At 42.5% G+C, this 19,234-nt stretch overlaps 1 protein-coding gene across 1 annotated transcript; it reads left to right on the top strand.

The window, feature by feature from the left end:
- The first annotated feature begins 153 nt into the window (after window positions 1-153).
- LOC130167432 (segment polarity protein dishevelled homolog DVL-3) lies at window positions 154-18,814 on the top strand. Its single transcript, XM_056373630.1, has 15 exons — window positions 154-604; window positions 3,928-3,997; window positions 4,083-4,216; window positions 4,358-4,455; window positions 5,132-5,276; window positions 7,167-7,263; window positions 8,075-8,144; window positions 8,818-8,957; window positions 10,616-10,692; window positions 11,423-11,490; window positions 12,848-12,928; window positions 13,015-13,149; window positions 13,799-13,966; window positions 15,377-15,589; window positions 15,777-18,814. Exons 1-15 carry the CDS (start codon window positions 429-431, stop codon window positions 16,076-16,078), a joined length of 1,974 nt encoding a protein of 657 aa, XP_056229605.1. The 5' UTR covers window positions 154-428; the 3' UTR covers window positions 16,079-18,814.
- The last annotated feature ends 420 nt before the right edge of the window (window positions 18,815-19,234 follow it).

The raw sequence follows: 19,234 nt of genomic DNA, 5'->3' as shown, positions 1-19,234 counted from the left end.
GGTTCATTGTAAAGAATCCGGTCCAGACCTACTCTGTATGAAAACCCTATTGTGACTTGGTGCCATATAAAAACAGGCAAAATTATTCACACACAGCCTAAAACATGTCTGCCGCTGTTTTTAAATGCTCTTATTTTGAAGGGCGGTACCGAAAGTAATGTATCATATTGTGTTGGTCTTGACGGCGGTGTGGCATCCGGAGGAGACTGGGAGCATCACAGACCTGCAACAGCTGGACCGACACATCTGGACCGGAACTGAGGAGGCCTGAGAGAGAGGGAGACAACAGGAGGACAGACAGGTGGAAAGACAGTCTGTGGTCTCTCCCTCCCACCACCTCCCCCTCGCCCCCATCTATCCGTTTGTCTCTCCTCCAGGCCGGTGTGGCATTCCGGGCCGTGCCGGTCTTGTGGAACATTCCGGGCTCCATGGGAGACAGCATGGCGGAGGGGACCCGGGTCATCTATCACTTGGAGGACCAGGAGACCCCCTACCTGATCCGGATCAACGTGCCCTCGCAGCGCGTCACCCTGGCAGACTTCAAACAGGTCCTGAACAAACCCAACGCCAAATTCTTCTTTAAGTCCGTGGACGATGACTTCGGGTGAGTCACGTAATAACCGATACCAGTGATTATCAGTTGCCTATCGATATCTCTGATCCTATCAGTGATCAATAGCATCCATATCAGTAATCAAGACAAATATTTTCAATCATCGGTCGGATTATTGATATCTCAGTGACAATATGTGTCATTACTAACTGATAAATGTCATTGATTACTGACAGATGTCATTCATTATTGATTGATGTCAGTTATTATTAATATGTGTCATTGATTATTGACAAATGTCATTGATTACTGATAGGTATCAGTGATTATTGATTTCAGCTGGTGGTAAAAGACACAAAGTTTTGATTTAATCTTAAAGTGAATTTAATGTTGTGTTTGAAATATTCACACAGTTGAATATTAAAGTCAATAATAACTGAAATAATAATAATATTGACTGTAAGTGGAATGAGCTCATGATGTTAATATGATGAGTGATGCATGATTCAGACCAAACTGCTGTTAAAAACTAAGTGATTTGACCACAAGCAGAGATTTCTTATTTAACACAGTGAAACATGTTATTACTCTGAACATCAGTTTGATTATTTTAGGTCGTGACACATGATTTGTCAAATTGTCTCAAGAATATTACTATTAGAAATGTTTGATATTACACAGTATCACATCAGTACGTCAGACTAATTCAATATGAAAAATTCTGTATGGGCAGAAATATGAACATGTGCAGTTCAAAGATGACGATGGTTAAAGTTTATTTTATTTGTTGACCAACATGTGACACAAACATATGGAAAGATCTATATAGATAGATGTATATGTGTCAATATGTTTCCACATCTAAATATAAACCACTTATAATTGAAAATATATGAAAATAACAGATATAGAAAAACCTTTTTATTTGTTTCCAATACTTAAAGGAGCTATAGGTAAGTTGTGCTATTGCTACATAGCTAATGTTAGCATCAACAGCTGTTTACTCACCAGTCCTAGAGGATGGAATAGAGGTTAGAATACATCCTCTGAGCAGCTTCAGGACAGACTGGGCGCAACAGTGATGAGTCAGGCCAGCAGGAGCTACCTGGTTAGCATGCTAACTTCATTAGAAGAGCAGAAGTGATACAGACAAGAGTTAACATTGGTGTTTGTTTCCACCTCGGTGGACATGTTGGTAAGTAAAGGTTAACACTAGCTATGTAACATTAGCAAAACTTATCTATTGCTCCTTTAAAATGTCCTTCTACAGCTAAAGTGAAATGTGTGAAGTATTTTATAGAACATTCATTAGTGCTAAATAATGTATTAACAGGTTAATAAACAGGTAAGCACATATTGTAAGCACATATCTCACATTGTAGTGAGACCAAGGTTATATAATTAAAGACTTTATATGTGAGGAAACATATCTGCATATAAATCAGTTTATTATCTGACAGGTATCTGACGTGCTCATCAGTGACTTACAGACAAAAGGTTACAGGCTGAACCAGCTACAGCAGCAACACTCATAATACTTTTAATAAGTAAACTCAGAATCAGGACATGTATGTTTTGCTGATAATATTTATTGACTGATGTGATTTTAAATCAATAATCAATAAAACAAGATGAACACAGAGATAATCGTGAACAGTTGTACATATATGACATTAATTAAAGACATGTCATAATGGACATCATAAACTGTACCTTCACACACAATATTCAGATATAAATGTTGTTACATGTCCAGACCTGATGTGTTCACTGTTGATGTTCATGTGACTCTGATCCACTTTCCCTTTTTATTCTCATTCTATTTTTATTCTATTTTCATCATTTATAAAACCTGCAGATATTTTTACAACCAGCTCTGTGTTTACATAACACACACACACACACGCACACACACACACACAATGTAGTTATATAACAGACGTATCTGTTAAAACCAAAAGCTCTTTAATATTCACTCTGATGAGAGCTCTGCCTGCTGTGCGTGTGTGTGTGTGTGTGTGTGTGTGTGTGTGTGTGTGTGTGTGTGTGTGTGTGTGTGGTTGTGTGTGTGTGTGTGTGTGTGTGTGTGTGTGTCATCACAGTCATTGATTCTCCTCAGGTTTCAGTGAGAAGCAGAAACACATCATCCTTAAAGGAACAGTCCAACATTTTAGTTAAACCCTCTGTTTGTTTTTTCACCATTAGATTGTGTTGCTCCGTGTTGTTGCTGTATAATTGTTTTCCTGTTTGTCTGCAGGTGTTGTCCTAATGTTCCATGTTGTTGTTGTTGTTTTCTGAAGCTGAAGATGATCCAGCTGATTCATGTTATTGTCCTTTGACATAAAGACAGGAAGTGAAACCTGAGAGCTGCAGTATCATCCAGTGTCAGCAGGTGTACATTATTAGAAACACGCCCTGCAGCATCTGAGGTCAACACAGGCTGAACTGATCCAGAGCTTTTCAACAGAGATAATCTCATGTTGTATTTTATACATACTGTAAGGCGTTGTTGTTCTGATCACTACAGTAGAATTAGTGAAGACAACTGAGTAATCTACCAGAGATTTACAGGCTTACTAACAGACCATCTCTCTCTCTCTAGTCACCACTGTATCTATGTTTACTCAGGATTATTGTTGTCCTGTTATTCTGTCTATGGGGGAGGGGCACAGCCTGCCTGATGTCACATCATAAAGTCCTACCTTATTGGAGTGGGGGCTGTTGGGTCGGTATGCAGCCTGAGAGGAACCTGCAGACACTACCCAGGGCTGGAACAAGCCAACTTATTTTATTGGTTAATATTAATAATCACAGTTGATTTTGTGTGTTTGTGGTGAAGATTATTTATCAGGTCTCTGTGGAGGAAACTGAGGGTCAGTGCTTTAACAACACAGAGGTTTACACATCATGTGTAGTTTTAAAGAACACAGTCACCATGTTTATCTAGTCTTTATTTGCTCACCAGCAGTAATACAACATAGCTCATAAGTTATCAGTGGTTAACTTTGTTACCAGTAATCTTGTCAGTCAGTCAGTCAGTCAGAGTTGAGGACCGAGTCTGTCATGCTGATTTGCTCAGAGACCTGACAACTTCTTGTTCCACCCTGTCCAGGATCAACGTTGCTGAACGCCACGCACAGTTCCCAAGCGCCCCAGCTCATTTTAGTTCCTGAACACCCCACACTCATTTTCTGTGAACTTGATGTGAACCTGACAATTAAAAAGTTTAAACTCCACTAGGGGGCAGATCAGGACTGAGTCGTCAAACATCTGATTTACATGAACACAATAACACTGAGACTGTACACTAGTCCATGTGTTTCCACGGTGACAGCAGAGATCTCTGACATGATGATGATGATGTGTTTTAACAGGGTGGTGAAAGAGGAGATCAGTGATGATGATGCCAGATTGCCCTGTGTGAACGGACGGGTCGTCTGCTGGGTCAGCAACACACACACACACACACACACACACACACTAATGTTAACTCTTGAACCAGGTGTCATCCTGTTCTGTCTCTCTTCAGGTGGTGTCCTCAGATACCTGTCAGTCAGATTTCAGGGGGTCAGATATCCAGTCAGTGGTCACGTCCACCAGCCTGGCCCCGCCCCGCACTGAGAGGACAGGTGGGATTGGAGACTCTAGACCTCCGTCGTTCCAGTGAGTCCCTGACAGACAGTGTGTTTGACTGAACTCACCTGTCATTAAAACAGCTGATGATCAATGAACAGGTCACATGTAGTGATCTTCACTCAAAGATCAACAAGATTACAGCTGACAGTTTCTCTGTCTACCTCTCAGTGCTGCAGCTATCAGCAGCCACGATGAACCTCAGGGGTCAGAGGTCAAACCTGTTGCGTCACTAACAGACAGGAGAGAGAGAGACGCCAGTGAGCAAGGTAAGACAACACAGAGACACACCTGGTCTGTGACACGACGGAGACAAACACGTGAAGATGTTTTCCTGTCTCTGAATCGTCTGCTGTATGAACGACATATTTCAGGAGTGTTTTCTACATCTGCAGAGGGAGACCTTCACTGCACCACATTCATCTGACTCATTAAACTAACCAACAGTAAATAAGAGCAGAGATCAATCAGAGAATTTATTGAAATGAATTTTATAAACAAACTTCATGTTTCCAGATTAATTTATTTTAATAATTTCAATTCATTTTTAATCCTTTTGACCTTTTGACAAAACAAGTAACTGAGACATTTCTCACTATTTTCTCAAGTCTTTCAATCAATCAATCAATCAATCAATCAATCAATCAATCAATCAATCAATCAATCAATCAATCAATCAATCAATCAATCAATCAATCAATCATTTGAGCAAATAATCAACAGATTTATCCAGAATTAAAATCATCAGTACTTGTGTTCTTCCTCCACCACTGCACTTTTAAAACTTCTCAGCACAGATAAAAGTTTTTCAGTCTATATATCTGACCAGGGGCCTGTGGGGCCCCCAGGGGTTGTATTCATGGTTCTGACCTTTAAACCCACCTGCAGTGTGATGTCACAGCGTCTAAACTCCTGCCAATCATCCTGCTATCTGTGTCTCTGCAGGTGAGCGTCTGAATGGCAACGCCCACCAACCAGCTGATCAGAATGGGGCGAGGCCAACAGGTGCAGGTGACAGCTCGTCAACCCAACAGAGTAGTGAGTTAGAGACGACCAGTTTCTGCTCGTCTGAGGAAGACTCAGGAGGAAGGTCAGATCTCACTCTGTGAGGACCCTCAGTGACATAAGACCATCCCTGACCCCTGACCTGCCTGATCACAACCTGAACCTAATTCCCAGACTTAACCCTCTTTAAACCTTCTAGGACGCAGACATGTCAGTGAGTAACGAGACACTGGGTAAACATGAGAGTTTTATTACAGTGGAGACGAGTGTGGAGGTGGACATCATCAGGCAGAGGAATAAACAACATCAGAGCGACACTCAAACACTCAGACTCTAAGATATATATTAATATACTGTAATAACTACAGTGGTGGCAGCTCCCTGACTGTGACCACAGAACCTGGATTTATTTTTATTTTTTATGTTTAATGAACAGAAAAACATTTTACAAACACATAAACATGAAAACAATATTTAACACCATTTGAAAAATACAGTTTTACATGTTCACACCCTCTGCTTCCTTTGTTACTGCTAAGCTAGGCGAATACTTTCCCTCTGCTACATGTGTTTCTACTAAGCTAGGCTAACACTTTCCCTCTGCTTCCAGCCTTTGTGCTAAGCTAAGCTAAAACTTTCCCTCTGCTTCCAGTCTTTGTGCTAAGCTAGGCAAACAATGATGCCAAAAAATAAAATGTTGAACCGCTCCTTTACACATAAACACAGAAACCCTCGGTCATGTGGCTCAGTGACATCATCAACAACCCTGTGTCTGTGATTTGTGGGTTTGTTGTAACACACTCACCTGCCCTCAGGTCCTCTTCTTCTGCCCCAGTAAACCTGTTCACATGCTGCTCTCTTCCTCCGGGTCTCATTGGCTGCTGCAGGTCATGGGACCGGCGGTTCAGTTTGTATTGTCCTGCAGATAAAAGAGTCCCTGCTGATCTGAGAGCAGAAATAATCTGTTCCTGTCTCAGAGAGAAAAACACTGAGCTGCTGCACAACCTGGATTTATCACACTTTATTCATCATCTCTGCTTTTTAAATGTTTCTTTATGTTCTGGATTATTTACATTTTGCAGCTTTTATTTTTTATGGTTTTGTCTTTGACACTTTCACAAATATTTGTAGGATTTTTGTTTAAAGGTTTGATTTTTTTCTACTCTTGTATTATATAGAGGTGCCTATATATGATGTTCTAATGTTAATTCAGATTTTCAGCTTTTAAATATCATTTTTCAAAAAGATGTTAACTGTTATATTGTTTGTATTTTGTGACATTTTATAGTTTAATCAAGTTTATTTTAGTTTGCATTTTTACCAATATCATCTATTTTATACAGTTTTATTGTTTTATATTTTTGATTTTATCTCAAACAGTTTTTATTTCATGTAAATTCCATTTTTAGATTTAAAAACTAAATGAAGTCGATCTTTCAACCATTCTTTCAAATATTTCCTATTATTGTTTTTGATGGTTTTTTATTATCAATTAATTTTGGATTTTCTGCAGGTTACTTTAATTGACTTTTAAAAAAATGTTTAATTTGAATTTTAGTTCACTAATATTTAATATTTAATTCTGTTGTAAAACAGACAATTTAAAAACTTAACTTTGTTTTTATGTAGACTGAATTTTAGTTAGTTAGTTAGTATTTTTACATTTTGTTTTATGTGGAGGAAATTCTATTTAATTCAGGGATTTTTTAACAAAATATTTAATTATATTTTGATTTTAGTTTTTTATTTTTAAATTTTTTAGATCTTCAGTTAATTTAGTTTTTGTAATTTATATTTATATGTTTAAATATAAAAACATAGATACATGTAACAACATTTACTGGCTGATCAGGGTGACAAATACCTTGTTGCTTAATAACAACACAGCTGTCAATCAGCTGCGAGGTGATGTAACAGCAGAGTCACTCCCGTTTCACCTGAGTCAGGTGTGCTTCCCTCTGTGATGTCACACCAGGTTCAGCCAATCAACAGAGCAGAGCAGCTCCTCGCCGCGACTCGTCAGGCGACAGCGCCGCCGCCACCGGAAACCCAAAACCCAACGGATGGAGAGGGTACACACACACACACACACACACACACACACACACACACACACACACACACACACACACACACACACACACACACACACAGGTGTTTGTACAGTCACATGAGGAGGTTTATTAGGGAAGAAGAGAATAAAAAGGGATGAAGATTCTCTCTGATAATGAATTAGATGCAAATGAAAGAAACTGAACTGTCTGTTGTTCAGCCAGGGAACAGACCATGAGATGACTCATTACATCTCACAATACTGAGGGAATTTATTCACATCTGACATATATGTCCACATTAGAATTTGGTGGTCAAAGGTCACTGTGACCATACAGAAGATGTTTTTAGGCCACACTAAGTAACTGTTACTGGACATAGGCTGAGTTTTCATCCTGACAGTTAACTGTCAGAGTCCAGGTCCAGGTCTTTGTCCTGTAACTCCAGGAAACGTCTTCAGTCTGAACAGATCCACTTCACTGAGATATGAACGGTGTCTGTATGATGACTGACCTGAATAATGAGGGGGAATGACTGAAGACAACTTTACAGGTCTAGTCATACTGGTCTAACAGTGACCGTGATTCAGGATCAGTCAAACAGTTTCTTTCTTCTGTCTTGTACCTGTCACTGATCTGCCCCTCTCTGTCCTTTCTGTCCTCTCTTCTATCTGTGTCTGTCGACATGTCTCTATACCTGTCTGTCCTCCTGTCTGTCTGTCTCTCCTTCTGTCTTTCTGTCTGTCTGTCTGTCTGTCTGTCTGTCTCTCTGTCTGTCTCTCTGTCTGTCTGTCTGTCTCTCCTCCTGTTTTTCTGTCTGTCTGTCTGTTAGTCTGCGTCTTTCAGCAGTGTCACTGACTCCACCATGTCGCTCAACATCATCACTGTAACTCTGAACATGGGTGAGTACAGAGCTGCACTCAACACCTTTGACAGTCACATGACCACAGTCACTAATCTCTGACTGTGTTCATGTGACTGCCAGCTGATGTTCTCTATGATCAGCTGTTTCCTGAATGTAAGACATCCTCAGATCAATCAGCTGTTGGATGATGCTTTTTTGTCAGAATAAAACACAGAAACATAAACACAATACAAACACTGCAGACATTAAAGAGCTGCTGTGAGGAGCAGGAGTCACAATGAGAAGACCTGATTGATCCTGAACCTAAACCTGGTCCCTGGTCTCTGACCGCAGTGTGAAGCTGCTCAGCTCAGGTCGACACAGGTCTGAAATAAAAACATATATATCTTTTTTTCTTTACATGTTGATGACTCTGTCTGCTGGTGGTGTCTGTTTGTACTGTAACCATGGAAACAGACAACAGCCATTAGATTAATATTTTACTGAAAAACATAATTATCTGTTCCTATCTGTGTTTCACATAGTTATAGATTATCTGAGAGTAGCTGCTTGTGTTGATGCACCTGAGGTTATCTGCACAGCTCTTATTAACACTGTCTCTCTCTCTCTCTCTCCATGTCTGTCTGTCTCTCTACCTGTCTCTCTCTCTGTGTTTCTTTCTCCCTGTCTCTTTAACTGTCTGTCTCTCTCCCTGTCTCTCTCTCTCTCAGAGAAATATAACTTCCTGGGGATCAGTATAGTAGGTCAGAGTAATGACAGAGGAGATGGAGGGATTTATATCGGCTCCATCATGAAGGGAGGAGCTGTGGCAGCAGACGGACGCATCGAGCCTGGAGACATGTTACTGCAGGTACCACTGCAATACTTCAAACACTACTGCTATACTGCTATTACTACTGCAATGCTACTACTAGTACTACTGCAATACCACTACTACTGCTATTACTGCAATACTACTGCTACTGCAATAGTATTATTACCACTGCAATACTATTGCAATACTACTGCTGCTGCAATACTACTACTACAATACTACAGCTACTACTACATTACTACTACTACAGTACTACAATACTACTGCAATACCACTTCCTCTCTGACAATCACCACCTTAATGAGGGGTGTGTGTGTGGAGCGCCGCTGTGTTGGAGTTCTCCCTCAGGGTACGAGAGGGTCACAAGGGAAAGGCTCAGACTGTTGTGTGTGCTTCTGCATTGAGCAACAGCTCAGAGTATCAGGGGTTCTTGGAGACTCTGGGTGGGGTCCTGGAAAGGGTTCGGCCTGGGGATTTTATAGTTCTGCTAGGGGACTTATGTGAATGCTCATGTGGGTAACGATGGAGAAACCTGAAGCGGCATGATTGAGAGGAACGGCCTCCCTGATCTGAACCTGACTGGTTCTTTCTTATCGGACTTCTGTGCTACCAGAGCACCTTAGGCGTAAGACCGATGATTGACTTTGTGGTTGTATCATAAGATCTGCAGCTGTATATCCTGGGCACTCAGGTGAAGAGAGGGGCAGAGCTGTGAACTGATCAGCACCTGGCGGTGAGTTGCATCAGATGGTGGAGAAGGCTGCCGGACAGACCCGGCAAACCCAAACACTCTCTGAAGCAAAAACTGGGTATGGGAGGAGTTCAGGGAGGCTGTGGAGGGGAGCGTTTGCGTGGTCTCAAGAAAGTTCTGCCAAACTATTTGGCGACCCAGGAAGGAGAAGCAGGGCTTGACTCAGGCTGTGTTCAGTTCAGCACTGTGGAGTGACAGATCGAGGTGGTGGTTCCCATTTTTTTGAAAAAGGGGACTGGAAGATGTGCTCCAATTATTGAAGCATAACATTGCTCAGCCTCCCTGGGAAAGTTTGCTCCAGGGTGCTGGAAAGGAGACTCTGACTGATTGTCGGACCTCAGATCCAGGAGGAGCAATGCGGATTCTGGCCTGGCTGTGGAACAGTGGACCAGCTCTTTATCCTTGCAAAAGCGCTGAGGGGGGGCCATGTGGGTTTGACCAGCCAGTCTACGTGTGTTATGTGGACTTGGAGAATGCTTATGACCTTGTCCCCTGGGGGGCTCTGTGGCGGGTACTGCGGGAATGTGGGGTACCAGGATAGAAGTGGATGAAATGGGTTTCCTCTGCAGGCTGTCTGGGCTCAGCTTTGACAGGGGTGAGGAGCTCAGACATGCGGGACGGAGCTCGGAGTAGACCTGCTGCTCCTTCAAGTCGAAAGGAGCCAGTTAAAGTGGTTCGGGCATCTGATTAGCATGCTTCCTGGGTGCCTTCCTTTGGAGGTTCTCTGGGCACGTCCAACTGGGACGAGACCCTGGAGTAGACCCAGAACTTGCTAGAGGGATATCCTATCTGGCCTGGGAATACCTTGAGACCCCCTAGGAGGAGCTGTAAACTGCAATACTATTACTACTACAATACTACTGCAATACTACTGCTGATAATGCTACCATGCTTGTTTCAGTTGCAGCACTAACACTAACATCAGTACTTTCTTCTGTTTCAGGTGAACGACATCAACTTTGAAAACATGAGTAACGATGACGCTGTTCGAGTCCTGAGAGAGGTCGTCCACAAACCAGGGTCAGACCAGTTCTCTATATCTGATACTACTACTGCTACTGTTACTGTTACTGTCACGGTTACTACTACTGCTACTACTTCTGCTAGTGCTACTGCTACTGTTACTGTTACTGTCACGGTTACTGCTACTGCTACTGTTACTATTACTGTCACGGTTACTACTACTACTGCTACTGCTACTACTTCTACTGCTACTGCTACTGTTACTATTACTGTCACGGTAACTACTACTACTGCTACTGCTACTACTTCTACTGCTACCTTTGATTCTCTCTATAAGCTGACAAACAGCAGCATCTGGACAACACATCCAGATATGCTGCCGTCCTGTTGTCCCAGCATCACAGCACTGCACCACTCTGCAGAAAAGAGCTACATCATCACAGTTACTCTCTCAGTCAGGCGACTGCAGACTGCTGCACTATCACTTCTTCTTTTGTTTTCGGACTCTTCTGATGTACAACCAGTCAAGTTACTCTGTGTCAAGTAGCAACATGGGTTCCTCATTGGTGTTACTGTGTTGAAGCTGGTTTATCTGTGCAGGGAGTGATTAGGTCAGAGTGTTGGCACCAAATATCAACACATGATCTTTTCACTTAATAATGTGTTACAGATGAATTGACTGAGCTGCTTTTCTTGTCTGTCTGGTTGCCTGTCTGTCTGTTAACCTGTCTGTCTGTTATCCTGTCTGTTTGTTAACCTGTCAGTCTGTTTACTTTACTTACTGCAGTCCGGTGACATTAACGGTGGCAAAGTGTTGGGATCCAAACCCACGAGGCTGCTTCACGTTGCCGAGAAGTGAGTCAGCTTTCACTGAGACAACACCTGAGCACTAACCTTAACCTCACTCTGACATTCAGTTTGAAACCTGGGCTGCAGTCGAAAAGTCTTTTCCATTTAGGTTCCAACTGAGGGAAATGACCCAGAAGTATCTAAGCGGCAGCCATGATAAGGGCTGGTTGAATTCTCTAAATGATGAGGAAAGGAGCTTCAGTGCTTCCTATCTTATCTCCTTTAGCCTTCCTTCCTTCCCATAATTCCTTGCTGACCGACCCAGACATATGTAGAAACAACAGAGCAGCTGTTTTATGTTTGTGACACGATCCAGAACGGATGGAACTCCTTGTCTGCTTTAAATCCAGTCAGGAGTCATCATGAAGAACAAGCAGATTGAATTTATAGTTAACAGTAACATCATCAAAAATCATTGTCAAAAGCGTCTATGCCAGGAAACTATACACTTATGTCTGAATTTCTTCTGATCTCTTGCTCAATTCCTTGCTCTTATTTAATTATTATTTTACCGGCTCAGCTTTCTCTGTTTGTATTTTCCTTTCATGACATCTTATTTCAACATTTCAATCCTGTTTGTTTTGTTTTTGTGGTTAGGAAAGGAGGATTTATCCTCCATGTGTTATCGATAAAGTTAATTAAAAAAAACTTTAGTGACTTAGTGTAAGTGCAGTCTGATTCTCTCTGCACTGCGATTGTCTTTTCCTAAGTCCTTAGGAATTCTCCTTCACATCTTTCCTTGACCTTGTGACGTTTTCTATCGAGGTCGAGGAGAAGTGGTTAGGAAAGGAAATTATTCTGACTTTTTGACCACAGCCCTGGTCTTTAATTACTAGAGAAATCTGTTCAGTCTCCAGACATGTCTCTACAGCATCATCAGCAGAACTTCATGAAATGATCTGCTGCTTATTAATAGTGAATGGTGACATTCTGTCTCATTGTCAGGGATGGTTATTTATTCAGTGAAGCCTCTAAAAAGTATTAAGTTGTTCTAAAAATCACATCATATAAGTAAAGATTATTTTCTGAATTAGAAAAACTAATATCTGTGCATTGATATGCAGCTCCCACTGATGTATTTACACAACATTTAGTTCATATTCTCCAAAACCTGTATTTCTGCATTTTATATTCTTGACTCCAGTGTTACAGTTTTAAAGGTTAAATGTCAGCTGAGAGCAGGACCTATCAGCATCATTGGACTCTGCTTTATCTACAGGATTTACTACTGATGCTGATATGTATAAACACAGCAGTAACACTAATATATTGTTGTTATGTATAAAGTTCAGTCTAATCTAGTAAAGTCACATTAATGCTCATTGTCGTTCTCCCTCCTCCGTCTTTCCTGAAACCCCTGAAGGTGAACCGGTCCGTCCCATCGACCCTGCTGCCTGGGTGTCTCACACTGCCGCCATGACTGGGAGGCTCCTCCCACACTATGGTAAGACTCCCATGCAGCATCCATCAATGCGTCCTTTATCTGTCCTTCCATGACTCAGACAGTAACCTACTGCTGTTGTTTATCAGGTGTCCATGAAGAAAACCATCTCACCATTCACAGCAACATCACAGCTGTTGTCAAGGCGATGGCCAATCCGGAGTCAGGCCTGGAGGTTCGGGACAGGATGTGGCTGAAGATAACCATCCCCAACGCCTTCATCGGTAAGAAGTCCAACTCACATCCTAGTCTGCATCATCCAGCAGGCTTGACCTGAGGCTCTGTGCACTGGAACAGTGGTACACAGTGCTCATGGTGAGGTGCACTTTAGAGACCTCTAAGACCCAGAAGGTGGTCTAGCAACACCAACTACTGCTTTGATGATATTTACAGACACCCCAAAGACTCCTCTGTACACCAGGGTTAAAATACTCTGTTGCTGATCCATGAAAAAGATCAATTAAGGCATTTATGATTTTATGAAACAAAGGTCGCTGGATGTGAACTGGAAACACTGCAGCTCATGATCATGGTTATTCTTCATGTTCAAACTCAATGAGCTGAGATGAGATAGAAAATAATATGAATATAGAGAAATATAATAGGAAGTTTTAAATTCACTTCACAACATATAAATTGAGATGAGGGTTGCCTCACATTGAAAACAGTGGGTGTGCTGGTGTTAAGAGAGGCAGACAGGTTTATACACCTTTCAAACAGGAGAGGAAATTCAAGAGCTTCAAGTTCTCCTGATCAGATGGAGATTCAGGATTTTGGTCTCGATCCTGACAAGTCAAAGCCTGTCCCTCAGTCTGGTCTATGTCTCTAAATACCACAATACTACTACCATCAGTTTGTGTTCTGTCTCTCCAGGTTCAGATGTGGTGGACTGGCTCCACCGTAATGTGGAAGGTTTCACGGACCGCCGTGAAGCCAGGAAGTATGCAGGAAACCTGCTGAAGGCCGGATACATCCGCCACACCGTCAACAAGGTCACCTTCTCTGAGCAGTGCTACTACGTGTTCGGAGACCTCTGTGGAGGTGAGGACAATCTCACGGTCATCAGTCTACAGCGTGTACAACACACTGTTCTGATCAATCAAACATCTGATGATCTGCCATTTATTGGACCCAGATTTTAAATAAGTGCCTGAAGCTGCAGTTCCACCAATCACCACAAGATGGTGACAAAATGTCCTGAAAACTCAGCTGCTATGAAGAGTCATTCAAGAACTAAATGGTAAATCATTATACTTCAGTCACTCAGCTAGTTTAAAACAACATGGTTTCATTAACCAGATGTTAAAACTTCAGCTTCTTTCAACTCACTCTGACGGACTCCTGGGATTTTTCTCCATTAATTAAATTAGATTAGATAAACAGATGATAATTAGTCCTAAAATTTTAATTCTAATTTTTGTGATGTTATTCAGTTATATTAATGTGGTTATATAGTAATATTATTAGTAAAACAGCATTTTTCTCAATAATACATCGTCTCTGAGCTTAACTAAAAGTAACCACATACTGTATAAATGTTCTATGTATGTATATATATATATATATGCACTGTATGTATATATATATATATTTGTAAATTCATAGGTCCTCGCAGAGGTGAGGTCGTCACAGAGGTCGTCTGTGACCTGCTGCAGCTCACACTGTGTGTCTGTAAACACTGAGTTTGTCTTTGATAAGGATCAATAAGAGAAATATTTGATTCTGTTTCATCCCGTGGCACCAGAAACCTTCTGTTCTTATTAATTTATCAACATCCTATCATTACAGTCCACTGGTGTTTCTGCTGTGACTGTCCACTTCACATGTAGCCTCTACTTGCTCCTGTAATTACAGGACAAATTTCTTTCATGCTCATTCCCAGATGTTTGTATTTTATAATCTGGATCAGTTTCCTCTCAGATGGACAAAGTGGACAAGGTCTGGTATAACTAGTCTGGTTCCTGTTACATCAACAGTCCACAACAGTCTGCAACAATAGCGGTCTGGTGGTCTAGTCTGTGTGAATAGGGTGGTGTGGACTACAGTCAGGTTTCAGTGGTGGACAGGTGGAGGTCAGGTGACATGGCCCACATGAGTTCAGCCCTCTGATTAATCTTCTTCATAAGGTTTTATTTATCTGCTGTTTACATTCATTTAAATTTAATGTCCCCTGTTAACATTTCACATTTGAGTTCTCAGTGTAGGTCCAGGTCTAGTCCTCAGGGTCTGACTGGAGTACTGAGTCACAGCAGCTGTGTGCAGTGTGGAGGTAGAATTCACACCTTCCAAGTGAAAGTATTCATGCAACAGGAACACTCCATTACTTTGTGTAGTTAGAGCATCACAGTAAAAAAAACTTCCAGTAGTTAGAGTGTCACAGTAAAAGTATTTCCTGTAGTTAGAGGATCACCTGCAACCTGTCCCAGTAATTTGGTTCCTCCTGTCTGTCAGATCTGGGTGTGATGTCTCTGCTGGATCACGAAGGAGGCTCCAATCAAGGAGGAGGAGGACCAGACAGTGACCCGTTGGCTCCGGCTTCAGGTGCTCAGTGGCCCCCAGCCTTCCCCTATCAGTACCCCGTCCCTCACCCCTACAGCTCTCCCCACCCCCTCCACAAGCTGCCAGCCTGGGTAGGAGGAGGAGAAGGAAGTCAGCAAAGTGAAGGTGACAGAACTGTTTCCTGTTTGCTTTATATATGTGTATATATACAGTGTATATATATATATATATATATATATATATATATTTATGTAGGATTCTGAAATCTGATGTGTACCAGATGTTTAAAGAATAGACTTGTAATATTTCCTGTAGCCTTGAACTAACATCATGTGTTAATGTGTCTAAACAGGAAGTCACAGCAGTGGCTCAAACTGCAGTGACAGTCCGAAGGAGGAAGGAGGAGGGAGCCAATCAGAGCCCACCAAACAACCGGGGACAGAGTCCCCTTGCGACAACAGCAACCAGCAACCCCCGACCTCCATCTCTGGTCTCCAGGGTAATAATGACTCAAAGGACCCCCCACTTGCTCCCTCGCCATCTCCAGGTCAGCGTCAAGACCTTTCCTCCGTCCCCCCTGAAATCTCTGCCTCTAGACAGTCCTTCCACCTGGCCATGGGAAACCCCAGTGATTTCTTTGTGGATGTCATGTGACCCTCAAGGTTGTGACAATGTCATGTCAGGTGATGTCAGGGTGTGATGTAGACCTGGAAACAGGATCTGCTGATGGTGAATCCAGGACTGAGGAGACTGTGAGAGGAAAGGAAGAAGACAGACATGGAGGAAGACTTAGATTTGATTCTGAGTGTCTGAACTGATTCAGGAAAGTTTCTTTTTCATGTCAGTAGAAACTGAAACATCAGAGGTTGATTTAGTTGTGTAAATCCACTGTGAACAACCTCACCAGTGCTTGAACCTGGTGTTCATGACGCACCAGTAACACACCTCCGACTGGGGTCAGACCTCCTGGTCCCCCCACTCCACGTCCCTCCATCAGTCCCTATGTGAGTGTTGACATTCCTCAGCAGAAACTGACTCCAGGTGGCGCTCTCCTCAGGACCACATCCAGAGACTCTGAGGCCGGATACAACAGGTAGAACCTTCCTCCCAGCAACATGTGGTCGTGTCTGGGGGCGGGGTCTGACAGGTTTTATCTAATCCCTTATCAGATCTTTTTTTTATTTCATTCAGTATCAAACCTGAACCCTGGAGGTTGGTCTCTGCTTGGTGACGGTCATTAACCCTGTCACTGGGGGGTGGGGGTGGGGTAGGGGACGGGGGTGCTGCAGCTGCAGGAGCTTTACAAGTTAAAGCAAAAACAACACACTAATAATATTAATTTATCATTCAGCCAATATCAACCCAAATCACTGATGTTTTGGACTCGTTTCAAGTTAATAACACAACAGGGACTCCTGCTCCCCCGTGGTCCTGACTACCCTCCACACTGTGCAACATGTCATTAGAGGCTGTCGGCCATGTTTAGTTCTTTTAAGAGCTGTGTCATTGATTTTGCATGTCTGGACACATCCACAGTTTCTTTTTTGCAGACGTCTTCTAGTGTGATCTAAGATTCAGGAAGGCAGAGACGAATAAATCCAGGTGTTTTACCAACTTAGAAATGGATCTATAATAGAAGCAGGTATGAAAATCCATTTCTAGTCAGGAGAGGAAAACTGTCCGAGCATCCTCACACCTGTCTTTCACCAGGGAGGGACTTCAGAAAAGGAGTCCAGACTCTCTCCAGGGGTTTGGTTTTAGACCCAGAGCGGTGCATAGAGTATAAAACTAGTCCTACTCCTGAAGCTGAGACTCATTTCCTACCAGAGACGTGAGTCCATGTCTGTAAAACTAGTTTCTGCAGCCAGGATCCAGGACACCCACAACATGCTGAGGTCTGCACACCTGCTTTTCACCTCCATCCCTCCCTGTGTAGAGTGCTGATCAGGTTTGTGGTGTAATCATCAGGTCTCTTGGGTGAAGACAGTTTTCCATGTTGTTGCTTCCAGCAGAGCATTCTGCTCTGGGTTCTGGTCAGAGGGTTATTAGTGCCTGTTTTGATGGTACTCTGAGAAACCAGTGGTGAAGTCTTTCCAGAAGTCTCTTGAATCAACAGACAGGTATCAGGAGGCCAGAGGGACTGCAGCCTCTGTGGTCAATGAAGCAAAACCTGGGGTTCAGGAGGAATTTGAGGGACCATGGAAAGGGATCTTTTGATGCCTCAAAGACAGACAGTGCAGAAAATCTTGGCAGTTTTAGTTCGGGCAGTTTTCAGTGAAGGAAAGAACTGGTGACGTTGAGTGGAAGTAGTGTTGTAGTGGGTGAAGGAACAGTTTTGAGTAAACTGAGTTTCCTAGACCCAGCTGACACAGTCACCATAGTGAGGGCAGAGCTGGAAGACTCAGGAAACCTGAGTCCCTGTCAGAGGTCACTGAGGCGGGTAAAAAGCTGCACAGCTGCACCACGGACGATCTGCAGCTGAGTGTGAAGCAGAGGGACTGAGGGGTTAGCACCTCCAGGTCTGAGGCCTTGGTCACTCTGGTAGAACAAGTCACTGCCCCAAGTTAAAGAAATCCAGTGTCTTGGAGTCTTTGCAGACTGTTTCCTAATCTTGAAGCTCTCGATTCACTGGTTGATCCAAATTACAAACTACACCTCATGAGGTTAGGGTATTGACCAAAATAATGAGACTGGAGACAACCAACCAAAATGAGGTTTCTCCACAGGGTGACTGTCCTAACCCTCAGAGACAGGGTGAGGACCTTGGACATCTGGAAGAAGGTTGGAGGAGAACCACTGATCCTTCATGTTAGGAGGAGTCAGTTTAGGTTGGGTGGACGTCTGATCGGGATGTTTCCCTTTAGAAGGCTTTTTGGGTATCTCAAACTGGTAGAAGATCCCAGGCTAGACCTGAGAGCTGACATATCCGGGCCTGGTAATGTCTTGAAATCCCCCAAGACAAGCTGAAGGACACCTGGACTACCTTACATAGGGTGCTGACCTGAACCCAGATTCAGACAATCATCAAAAAAACTGATGGATGGGCTTTCACTGAAACGAGGTGGAACATGATTATTGGTTGTTCTGGGAGTTTAAGACCAGTTTGAACAGTCGCTGCTGTACCCAGCAGGTTTCAGGTCTCAGTGAAGCCAAAAACCTCTGTACCTCATTTCCACTGACTTCACTGTTTATTTATTCTGTGTAGCACCTAATGTTCTAATATCCTGAGCACATCTTACCCACAGAGCACACATTCAATAATGTATATGAATATATTTATTATTATTTATGAGATGTTTGCCCGTGATGGATAAACAGATTGTTTTTGTTTTGTCTCTGCTGTCTTCACTCTGAAACTTGAGGAAAACAATTAAAAAATGTCAACGAACATTTTGTGTTGAGTTTGTTTTATTAATATTTTCAGACAAAAGCTCAGAGAAAATATATTCTGTATAAACATGTTACAGGACAAACACAAACATTTATATCAAATCTGTTGAACAGCTCTGTCCTGTCAGACAATCACGTTCTTGTTTTTGCAGGTGTTTCATTTCATTTCATTTTTAAAGTTTAAATTCCTCACATGTTCCAGTAAAGACCAGACTCCTTTCCTCTCTGCACAGTGTGTACATGTGAGTCAAAGGCTCCAGGTTTCGTGTTGTCTCTGATTCGTTTAGGGATATGCAGCATAAAAGCAAAAAAAAGGTTTTAAAACTGCAAGACTGGGGCCACAGGATGGAGGACCTGCACCAGGGGCTTCTAGGGCTCCCTGAGGCAGTGGGTGGTTGTCCAGCCTTGGTCCCTGTGACT

Source organism: Seriola aureovittata, chromosome 4 (genome assembly GCF_021018895.1).
Source record: "Seriola aureovittata isolate HTS-2021-v1 ecotype China chromosome 4, ASM2101889v1, whole genome shotgun sequence".
Classification (NCBI taxonomy): Eukaryota; Metazoa; Chordata; class Actinopteri; order Carangiformes; family Carangidae; genus Seriola; species Seriola aureovittata.
Note: the sequence above shows the minus strand (reverse complement) of the source record. Positions and strands in the feature narration are given on the sequence as shown.

What these genes read in the sequence shown, in the direction of transcription:
- LOC130167432 (XM_056373630.1), top strand. Translation starts at nt 429, where the DNA reads ATGGGAGACAGCATGGCGGAGGGGACCCGGGTCATCTATCACTTGGAG. An exon ending in TCTAGACCTCCGTCGTTCCA is followed by an intron (nt 4,217 to 4,357) that starts GTGAGTCCCTGA and finishes TCTACCTCTCAG; the next exon opens with TGCTGCAGCTATCAGCAGCC. An exon ending in GAGGAAGACTCAGGAGGAAG is followed by an intron (nt 5,277 to 7,166) that starts GTCAGATCTCAC and finishes ATGTCACACCAG; the next exon opens with GTTCAGCCAATCAACAGAGC.